At 34.6% G+C, this 11,763-nt stretch overlaps 1 protein-coding gene across 2 annotated transcripts; it reads right to left on the minus strand.

The window, feature by feature from the left end:
- Positions 1 to 3,016: 3,016 nt before the first annotated feature.
- On the minus strand, positions 3,017 to 9,900 carry LOC104596223 (pfkB-like carbohydrate kinase family protein). 2 transcript variants are annotated; one of them, XM_088895684.1, is made up of 8 exons: positions 9,779 to 9,833; positions 9,648 to 9,748; positions 8,345 to 8,562; positions 7,959 to 8,171; positions 7,556 to 7,753; positions 6,904 to 7,044; positions 6,230 to 6,346; positions 3,017 to 3,498 (listed from the first exon to the last, which is right to left on the minus strand). In XM_088895684.1, exons 2-8 carry the CDS (start codon positions 9,664 to 9,666, stop codon positions 3,373 to 3,375), a joined length of 1,032 nt encoding a protein of 343 aa, XP_088751810.1. In that variant the 5' UTR covers positions 9,667 to 9,748; positions 9,779 to 9,833; the 3' UTR covers positions 3,017 to 3,372. The 2 variants fall into 2 exon arrangements, with proteins under 2 accessions (XP_088751810.1, XP_010255595.1); XM_010257293.2 differs by having other exon boundaries at positions 9,648 to 9,900.
- Positions 9,901 to 11,763: the final 1,863 nt, after the last annotated feature.

The raw sequence follows: 11,763 nt of genomic DNA on the forward strand, positions 1-11,763 counted from the left end.
AATAAATTATTAACAAAATATTAGTAAAATAGTAATAAAATAATAATAAAAATATAATAAAATTTTAATAAATTAGTAATAACAAATAAATATATTAATTACTAAATATAATAATAATAATAAAGTATAAATAAAATATTAATATAATATAATTAAAGTAATGAAATAATAATAACAATACAATATTAATAAACAATTAATGAAATGATATTTAAATAAAAAATACTAATAAAATACTATTAAAGTAATAATAAGATAATAATAATATCAATAATTAAAACAATAATGAAATATCAATAAAGTAATAGTACAATAATAAAATATTAATAAATTAATAATAAGCAAAGATATTATTTATTAAATAATAATAATTAAGTACAAATGAAATATTTGTATAGTATAGTTAAAGTAATGATAGAATACTAACATATTAATTATTAAATAATAATAAATAAATTTTAAAATAATAAAAAATAAAAGAATATTAATAAACTAATAAAAAATAATAATAATATTATTATTAAAATAATAATGAAATATTAATATATTCATTAAAAATTCATGAAATAATGATAAATACTAATAAAATAATAATAACAAAGTATTATTAAAATAATAATTATATATTCAGAAAATAGGTGATTCTAATTCTGATCCTGTTTGCAAACCAAACAGACCCTAAATTTGCTTTGCTCATGTTTCAATCACTGACACTTAGTCTCATGGCCCATTTCGTGTGCTGGTATTTTACCAGGGGTAAGTTATAAACCAAGTAATTGACCACGGTCCCCGCATTCATTCATCACAATATTGGATAATAAGCGACAATTTGGAGAGTATTAGTTACTTAGGTAATTGATACCCTCCTAGAGGGTGGGTAAGCAACTTACCCGTACTAAAATAATGCCACCCCCCAACCCCCGTTTCTCCCTTTACCTCGGTAACCTATATCACACATGAACATTGGAACCAAACTTACCTACGTAAGCTCGAACAAGAGTCCACATTGTCAGTATCTTGAATTTACTAAAATACCCATATTTAGATTCTCCTTGTTTTTTATCGTTTCCTTTCAACTACCTTCAACACAATTAAGTGGTGACACAAAAGAAACACCAATTCATAAAATAACAAAGTCGTTGAGGTTTGCACCTAAATAAAGGAAACCAATGTTTTTATTCGGTTAAAAAATGAATCGAATAAATCAAAATTTTAAATGAAAAGTCAAAACCAAAACCAGAATTTTTTATTCGGTTTATATATTATATATATTATACAATGTATATAATAAATTATATATTTTAATATATATATATATATAATGTAATACAATATAATATATTTTATACATATTATATATGTATTATATGTTAATATATATATATATATGTTATAGATAATAAAGTTCGGCTAATTCATTTTTTTTTGTTAACCAAGTTTCTAAACCTGAAAACAGAAAAAGAAACCGAAGTTTTATATAACAGAAAAAACCAAACCAAAATAACCAAAAACTAAAAAAACCGAATTGAAATAATCAAAACCAAAATTTTCGATTCGGTTTTTTCAGTTTTAACCGAATAATGCTCACCCCTAGTTTTCAAACAATCGTTGACTCAAACAATTGAACCAAAGCTGATCAGAAGTACTAGAAATCAACCAAATCAGGTCAAATTGGTCGGGTTGGTCAGTTTCATTAGTTTGATAAACAATCTTAGTTGAACTTAATTATTGTTATTTTTGTATTGTAAAAAAATTATTAAAAGTAGTATATAAAATATAAGGGAAAATCTATGATAAAGGAAAGATATGGTATCGGAAGAGTTTTGACCAATCAACATCCACCCATGAATTTTGATAAATAACACCTAATTAGCTACCACACTTATGATACCAATTGATTGGTCAAAAAATTTTAGATATCATATCTTTTCCATATCATAGTCAAATAAAAAATATAAATAATTATTAATTATTTAAAAAGTTAAAAATATAAGACAATTGTATAATCTTACGTGTTTCTATTGTTTAGCTTTTGCTTAACAAATCCTGTGCAATGCATGGGTCCCCCCGCTAATAAACAAACTATAACTAGACAATCAAGCTCTAATATTAGACCCTACAGAAAAATTATAAAATGGCAAAAATACCCTTAGTGTTCAATTCAGTCCAAATCCCAAGTATCATCACTATGCGATATCAGGACCTGTTGTAAGGCCTTCTGTCTAGAATAAGTCTTCAAGGATGCTGATTGATTCCTATCACAGTGTGGGGTTGTATTATATTGTTGAAATTACCCCACTTGTCCAACGAGTTCAAATGCTATGGAAAACTTCAAGAAAGATCCTCCAAGAGCAATGGACCAGTGTGATTCATCTTCCCCATCGGAGTGTGGTTTTTCCAAGGTTCAAAATATCAATACCCAATACATTGGTAGGGGTGTATCAGGCGTTTCGATACTCGTTTTTCTACTTTTTTTTTCTTTTATTTTTCAAAACTGGTTCAGGGGAGCCGGTCTAGGACCCCTCCATCCCCTGAACTGGTCAGACCCCCGATACACCTACTGTAGGGGCATATTGGAAGGGTCCCGAAAACGATACATATCAGCCGATACAGGCCGATACGTAACGATACATTGAACCTTGGGTTTTTCTATCTCAGGTATATGCATGGATCCAATTTTTGGAGTAACTTTCTCTGAACAACCTTTAAAGAAAAGGAGACTCTCAGGATATGCAGGGAAGAGAAGATTCTATCTTCTCTGCAAATATAAGCATTGAATTTTCAAACGAACAAGAAAAAAAAAGGTTGATTCAACATGGCAGCAGAGCATTACTTCTTCATTTGTACTACATTTTATTTTTCAATGCCTTTGAAGCAAGAGAGGTCCAATAATTGACTTCTGCGCTTGTTAAGATGGGATATCTACCATGGGATGATTTAAATGGCTGATCTACCAAGAAGATCAGATGTGTAAGTAATTGGTTTAAATACACTCTCAGAAGCGAGGTGAACTGCATTTTCCCCCTTCTAATCCTGCTACCTCAATTTATTTAGCATGCTTCACTGCAAGTAAAAATGATAAAATCAATGGCCGTACCAATTTGCTTAAGTGACAAACTGGGACTGAAAAAAGAACCAAATGAAGAACAGATATCACTCCTTAGAAAGGAATCTCAAGCTGCATTAGTTGGATACAACAAATTTAAAGGAGGGATGATGCTTTCTGATCATGCATCTAGCTTGGGCAAGATTTGAAGGAGTGCATCTCTTGTGGGCAAGGCAGGAACAGAGATCAAGCCTTGGAAAGGGAAACTCAAACAACATTAGTTGGATACAATTCACATGAGGGATGATGCTTTCTGATCATGCATCTTATGTGGACAAGATTTGAAGGACTGCTTGTCTTGTGGGCATGGCAGGAATTGCTCCTCTTTCTGTAACCGTGAGGGCACCACAGGCATTTGCAAATAAAATAGCTTCCCTTAACCGCTTCTCATCCTGCGGAAAAACACAAAGCATCTTAAGCACATAATAAATGTATCAGTTAAGACCATGTGAATTTTTAACCTTAGAAGGTGACTGCAGACTCTTCTGTAACACTATAATTTCATTTATTTATCTACATGATCTAGGCCTTTCACCTTCTCAGATTTAGAAACTACAGATATCCTCTCTCCTACTCTCAAGTGTCACAGGGGCATCCGTGCATGAATACACATAGTGTATGCAGATGCCAGAAACATAGGCTTGGCTTATTAAAAGTAATTAACATAGACTACTGGTTCTTTTTTTTTCATTTTTTTTTCTGGCAAGAGACCACTGGTTCTAGATATGGTGATGAAGATGAATAGAAACTTGGTGCACATGCATGTCCATCCAAGAAAGACCAGCAAGTATGTCTTCCAACTTGGTATATATGCATCTCTTTTCAATTTCCTCCAAATTTTAACCTTACACACTTCAAATAATTTCTCTAAATAATCCCTATAAAACCCTGGTGAATCCCAAGTTTGATTAAGCCACCCCTATATTTAAGCCCCTATTATCACATTAAACCAAATTTCAAAAAACCCAACTAAAAACTGCAGTTTCCAAAAGTTACCAATTCTAGGAATATCATCTTTTCGTACCAAACCATCTTAGAACTCTTCCATATTCAATCCACCTCCTTAGAATTTTTTTTTTTTAGAAATTTCTGCATATTATATGAGTTTCAACCCTAGAATAGCTTTTTAATCAAATATCATAACCCTATAACCCTAGATAAATCTCCTTAATCAAATATCATAACCCTGAACCTTGGACCTAAACTCTCAAAAACATCAATTTTTTTTCAGCTTTCCCCCGGAATTTTGCTACAAACTTTAGCCTTAGATCATTTTTTTTTTATAAGTTCCTTAGATCATATTAGTCACACATTAATTGGTATGAGAGTGGTCAACCCTTCAGGGGCTATTGCTTGGTGTAATAGTAAAATCTCAGGGCAACAAATGTGAAAACATGGGTATGAGCCTAAAAACGAATTGCCAAAGGTTAGGACCATATCAAGTCCACCCCTTCCAAGACCCCAGATGGACGGGACCAACATTGGGTAACTTCCTTCAGAGTAGTCAACCCTACATCATTTGGTATGAGAGCAGTAAAAATGATCCACTTCTTCACTATGATACCTGGACACCTGTACATGCTCAGCATACCAGTGTTGGACATAGTTTGTACCCAATATGACAATAGACACTGCATGGACACTTCTACAATATATTTTATGGTGTTATAACACTTTTAGAACATGTGAAATGATATGTTTGAACAAATTAATATGTATATGTTAGAAGCTTAATTAAATTTAGCAAGATATACATATTCAGATATGTCACTTAGTTTCAAAAACTAGATATATAAGCATGATAAATGGGTACCTACACCCATATTTGTCTCCAAAATCTTAGGAAATAATGTCATCTTTCATCTCCCTGTTTCCCAAATTTGTGTCCATGTCATCCATGTCCAGGCATCATTACTTCATCATTATGCCATCATGGGAGATGGGAGATGTTATCATCATGGCTTGGAAATTTGCACTGAGTAAGTTCAAAGAGGCTACACAGGCTTTCATTAAGTAAATGTAGGGTATATGAAATACTCGTATGTAAATTTAGTGCTCTTAAAAGGCCATATCCATCATTGCCTTCTCTCAAGTAGACAGAGCACAATTAAAGAAAAATGCTTCCACTGCATTTGTTTTGCACACCTCCAAGGAGAATTCCTGGCTCTTTCTAAGAACATCATGTTGCAGCAACCTTACATCTTATAATGCAGCATATTATGTATTCTCTGTTCATAATAACACAAATTTTTATCCTTGAGTACAATTGATCAAACAACTGGATGATTTCCAACCCATGGACCTTTTCCTTTGTGAAACATTTTAAGTCAAGCCTAATAGAATGTCTCATCCATTAAAATGTCCACTTAAAATCATCATTCCAACTTGTGGAACTTCAAAATCATCTTCTTTAAATGGAATAAAATCATAAATCTCCTATTCCTTTTGATTAATCATTAATTTATTTTAGTTTGTAAGCAAGGCGGGCCTATAAGATTAATATAGGACTAAGGTCTGGAATCAACAAAACAACTCAAATCAAATCAATACAACTCAGCTATAACCCCACCTATTTTCTGTCAACAAGTCTGCAGAAACAATGTGCATGCATTTTACCAAGTTAGCTAGCTGACATCTTTGAGACTGATACCCAAAAATAAAATATTTATAAGGTCCAGAAATCAAGCAAGTAGACAACATAAGTTATTTTAGCACCAATGAAGAAAATGGTGAAAAGTCATATGCAACAATTACAAAAGAAAGAAAAAACATTCATTTTGTGGCAAGGTAACGAGGCAAGCTCAAGGAACAAATACTTTTGGGGATTACTGGCAGATTATAATGCCAATATCTAAATCAGTCACAAACAGACCATTTGGAATAAACTCATGAAATGAAAATCCCTAAAGAAAATGATCAATACTGAAACATACTAAAAAAAGCAGAGTCAAACAATATGAAAAGTGGCAGTAGAAACAGGAACGGAAAAGAGAATGGAGAACTAAGAATTGTACTAGATTTTGCTAACTACTAGTCTACTACTGTATGATAAAACGCTAATCTTAATGAGCAACATAAACAATAGACAGACACCAATGATTTATGCAAGGAGAGAAAAGGTACCTTATACAGATTTAGGTCAGATGCCAAACTGCTCAGTATCCCACTGACAAATGCATCACCAGCACCAGTTGTGTCAATGGATTTAACTTTAACACCACCAACCTTACCCTTAAATTCCTGCAATATGGGTTAATTACAAAGAGAAGGTAAATGATAAATAATGCTATAGTGAATTAATTCAAGGGAAATCCAGTGGTTTGCCAAACACAATCACAACTCCTGCAGGATCCAAAAGTTCTCAATCTAAGGATACATTTAGTGAATTAGTGTTTCATAATTAGGTGCCATTAACAAGTACCAACACGAAGTGCAATTTTTTCAATTTGATACTCCTGAAGCAACAGAAAAAAGTACTGGATTTCTTTATGATGCTTTTGAGGCATAAGAAGGATGCTTTATGGCTCTTAATCAAAGAGAATCCAGATAGCCGATGAGTTTTTTTCCTGTGAATATTCTTTGAGAAATCATGTTTAAACCAGTCTGCATTCCTCGTTAAATACAGTCTGGTAAATGCACATACAAATACAACATGCTTAGGATTTAGGAACCATTAAGAAACTTCACCTTCATGGACCTATTCCATAACATCAAAATGTAGGTAAAAAAGGATTATTTTTCAAGGAGGGCTTCCAGTTAATATTTAAAATCCTAGCCAAGAAAAGCCATATGCTTACCTTGGTGTAATACCTGCATCCTTTTTGCCCTTCAGTTACAAGCAAAAGTTTAAGATTAGGACGGAAAAGCTTCTTTAACACCACATTATCATCATAAGGATCATCACCTCCCGTCAAGAATGAGATTTCTTCCTCGCTTATCTGCAAATAGTTCAAAAGATGATTCAGCTCTTATTTAAATATAGGATTAATGATTTCTTTTCATTGAAAATTATTTTACACTTATTTTAAAAATATGACCATTTATTTTAAATATATGATCAAAGGGAAAGGCTTGAATGAGAGAAGGGTAGAAAATTGTGGAGCTCTATGCCAGCTGTATTGTCTTGGTGTATTTGGAGGGAGAGGAATCAGAGAGTATTTCAGAATAGGAGTAACTCCTTGGAAGATCAAATCAGGAAGATTCTGGGCACTATCCATTCCTGGTTGGCTGCAACAGAGCAATTCAAAGGAGTTGCCCATCAAATTATTTGGACCCTGCCATTTTGTTTTTGTAAGGCTGGCAGGGCAGGAGTGATCAAAATTCTAACTTGTAAAGATTTTATGTACATGGCCTTTTTTTAAATGAATACAATCAATACTTTACCTTTTCTTCAAAAAAAATATATATTTTCCATTTCAATGTTAAATGTCATACTTTTAGAAGTTATACCTTGATGATGTCTGCTTGGTCCCATATACTCATTATGCCCTGCCTAGCAGCCTCCGCTGATGGCCATAGTGGCAATCTCAAATTTGGATCATAAGAGAGGATGCTACCGGACCTTTTTGCAATGTTCATTGCAGAAAGATGTGTTGAACGACATGGTTCCTCAATCAAACTAATTGAGCCATAATGAAAGATAGTTGCCTGCATTTGCATTTGTTCAGATATAAAGAGACAAAGAAGAATTTTCTGTATATTAATAACAGTTTTGAGGTTTAAATCATTAACAACATTTTATCATGTTTCATTTTTTTTTGGATCAGTAACATTTTATCATGTTTCACCATTGAAAGAAGAAAAAGAAGTTCCATATCCACATAATAAATAAGAGACCACCAACTCTAATTACCTTCTTAATAAGGCCCACATCAAGTTCTGACTCACGAAGAAGCATATCTGCACTTGGATGGCGGAAAAACAAAAATTCTCGCTCGCCATCAGCTCTAAGTGTAACAAATGCTAGAGCAGTCCGTGCACCAGAATCAAACCGCACGCCAGAAATGTTGACATTATTTTGCTTCAAAATGTCAGCTAACATGTGCCCAAACTCATCATCACCTACCTGTTACACAAGTGTCAAAATTAAGTTCTGCAACTGGCTCCATAAATGGCAAAATACCAGAGTTTCTGGAATGAATCTAAAAGAAAAAAAGAAAATAATATGATAGCTTGTGCGTAGCATAAAATAAAGATGAAAGAAGTCCTGGTCCTGACTGCAGAGATGATCAAATGAACCTTGCCAATAAAAGCTGATGATCCTCCCAGTCTTGATATCCCAACAGCAACATTAGCTGGAGCCCCACCTGGAACTTTCTTAAATGTAGGTGCTTCTGCAAGTGAAACTCCATTAACAGTTGGAACAAAATCTATCAACATCTCCCCAAAACAAACAACGAGTGAGTTATTTCCTTGGGTCCCCCCTCTTTTATCAGCAGGAAGAGATTTAGATGCATCTACACAAAAACAATTACCCCAAAGTCAGCAAGAACTTATTTCCAAATGATTTAATCCCATTATTAACAGGGAAGGCTTTGGAGCTTCAATAGATATTATGCTGCAGAATAGATGGAAAACAGTACTCCATCCTACTCAGAAAAGAAAACACTATATTCTAGATCAGGCACCAGACCAATGCACCCAAAATCTTAAAATCTATTCCAGACAAGTTGAGTTACAGCATCCGAGCTTGACAGAATACACTACCATTTTTCATATGAGATAGCAAAAGCAAAGCTAGGAAATATATTTCTTTACTAACGGAAGCGTAGGCGATTTACAGTACAAGTTCGTATGACCTCAACAATGTAAAAAGATAGGTCAGTTAACATCAAGAAAAACACAACTAGACCAATTTGTTACAAAAGGAATACTGAATGCGGTCAATCACTTAGAGGGTGGTGAGGAGATTCCAAGAGAAACCAGATTGAAACCCGGCAAGTCGGAGATAAACCATTGTTTTCACTTATTTACAGCTTATATCTTCTCACTAATCCCCTGACTTAAAACTTTTGAACCCAGAGCAACACTCCGGGTAGTCAGTAGACCAGCTGCAACAAACCTGCATCATCTTGCAGTTGAAAAGACCAGATTTATTAAAATCTACTATGTATACAAGTTCAGATAAATACTCAAATCCACTCTGCCAATCTAACTAGCTCCGAGTTCTTCCAGGATATGTCATTAAAACATTTATTCTTTCCCTTTTTCTCTTATCCTTTCCTGTTTTATTCTTTGGATAAGTTGATCCGGAAAGCAAAGAGAAACCCACATCTCCAACAGATTCAATTTCCAAGATTGTTTCTTGTATATTTTAAGGGAACAAGAATAAAATACCAATCAGGAAAAAAGAGGAGTAAATAAACAGGGGAGGTCAAAATGAAAGGCAAAGAGACAGAGATAAACAATCATGCTACCGGTTTGTCTCAGATAACAAATCTCGAATTAAAAAAAGAAAAGAAACAACAAGAAGGTTGGATTTTTTAATAGAAATGAATTCGAACCACAACCAAATCAAGAATCAAAATTCATAGCTGGGCACCTGAAGTGCGTTGAGCCATCTTGATGCTAACGTGCGAGAGTCTTAACACTGCGCGAAGGAGAGCAAATATAGAAACTGAAACAGTAACAAAAACAAGAAGAAAGAAGAAGAAGAAGAAGAAGAAGAAGAAGAAGAAGAAGAAGAAGAAACAGGAGCGAAAACAGAGGACGATCCGGTGGAAGACAGGAAGAAGGGAAGATGTTGGTGAAATAATAACAAAAGCAGAGGAGAAGAACTTTACATTATAATAATAGGAGCATGAGAGGGACATCCATGTTCTGATAAATCTAGTCGTTTTTCTGTTTATTAATAAATTGATAAATGATAATCATTAAATCTGGCCAATAAGCCACAAGCGGTATTCTGAAAGGATAAAGATAGTCACGACTACGTATCGAATAGGGATACCTTTTGTCTTTTTCTTTTTTAAGGGCAGTACCCCATTTATCAAAATTGAAACGTGCCCTAATCAGCCCAGCCCAATTCCTACTTTTTAGGCTGCAAACGGATTGAACGGATATAAGTATATCCAATTTTGATTAATTCAATCGGATCGTGTGCATCCTGCATTTTATTAATAAAATGAATTTAATATAAACAAAATAAATTAAAAATTACTTATATGCAACTTGAACGTGTGATGTATCATCCACGTATTCCTGCTGAGTCCAGATCTTCTCCTCACGTAACTGGTAATTCAATCGGTGATAAAGGCGTGTGATGTGTGGTATCAGATATTAGTAGATTGTATTTTATTGGCAGGAGATCCGGATTCGATAAGGGCACATCCAAAAGTTGATATCTACAGCAATTATAGAATATCTCCAGTAACTTGCAAAAGGAGATGACGAAAAGGTCATCTGCTGTTGTTTGGCTGTTATTAGGGTTAGGCCAAGGTTTAATATGGGCTGATATAAGAGTTTGACCGGTTCAGGGGATGAAGGAATCCTAGATCGACTCACTCCTCTGAATCAATTTTGAAAATAAAAAAAAATAAGTATCAAAACGCCTGATACGCGTTTTGTTATTCCTTTGTTTGGTTAGTTTGATCTGAATTTCCCAGGGGCCAGGTCGTAGAGAACCGTAGGTGAAGGGTAGAGCTTTGATCTGAAATTCTGAATGAATGCATCCTTAAAAGTTTACAACTTTGCCCCCGAAAAGGACATTTAATTACGACAACATCCTCGTTGTCGTTGCTGTCTCTCACTCTCTCTGATCTGGTCTGTACCAGAGCCACCTGTCGTCGTCGTCGCGTCACTTCTGAGTGCTCGAAGGATGATGCCATTACAGATAATCCTAATTCCTAGGATTCCATACTCGTACTGTCTGGTGGCTACTCACTCTGCTCTCTGCTGATTCTATTTCTGCTCTTGTTTTGATTGTTTTGTGCGGGGGAGTGGATGGTTTTGTCGGTAATGGTATATATTAATATCAGCCAGCCTGACCCAAACCTTGAGATCTCTATCTGTTTACATTTATTATGGTCATTAGTTATTGAGTCGCTCATTGAACCATCGCCCTTTGTTTTTGTTTTTTCAGGTGATAAAACCCATCCGCTTCTAGACTCATGGGTTGTTTGATAACGCTGAAATTGGTGAACAGAACAGACAAAATTATTGTTTTGTTGATTAAAATAATTAAATAAATAAAATTAAGGAATATAGTAACCCTCTCCACTTCTAGACTCATGGATTGTTTCTGATAACCCATCAGCCATTTTAGCGGTTATTAAAATTGAAACGGCCCCAAATGGGGCGGGGGGTTTCAAAGAGGGTACCTGCAAAATGTAACGGTGCAAATGGATCGGAGATCCGAATCCGAATCTTTTTGTGGATCCGGATAACCCTCTATCAGATTTCAGATTTCAGATTTCGGCTGAATCGGTTGATCGGATTTGATTGAAACTAGGCTTTCGGATTGGATCAGTTAACCAGATCTGGTTGAAAGTCAGAGCAAGGGGTCGTGTGATGCACGGGGTGGGGCAATCCTCCCTATCTCTCACCCTGTAAGTCAATACACTCTACTCAATCCTTGCTCGAATTCGGGGCGAGGCACCCATTCCCCGTCGGGGATGGGGAATCTTGATTCCTCAAGTTTTCCTTACTCTAATTTAACC

The sequence above is a fragment of the Nelumbo nucifera genome, chromosome 1, assembly GCF_055504915.1.
Source record: "Nelumbo nucifera cultivar China Antique chromosome 1, China Antique-T2T, whole genome shotgun sequence".
Classification (NCBI taxonomy): domain Eukaryota; kingdom Viridiplantae; phylum Streptophyta; class Magnoliopsida; order Proteales; family Nelumbonaceae; genus Nelumbo; species Nelumbo nucifera.

What these genes read in the sequence shown, in the direction of transcription:
- LOC104596223 (XM_010257293.2), bottom strand. An exon ending in CATCAGCTTTTATTGGCAAG is followed by an intron (nt 8,172 to 8,344) that starts GTTCATTTGATC and finishes CTTGTGTAACAG; the next exon opens with GTAGGTGATGATGAGTTTGG. An exon ending in GATGCAGGTATTACACCAAG is followed by an intron (nt 6,347 to 6,903) that starts GTAAGCATATGG and finishes CCCATATTGCAG; the next exon opens with GAATTTAAGGGTAAGGTTGG.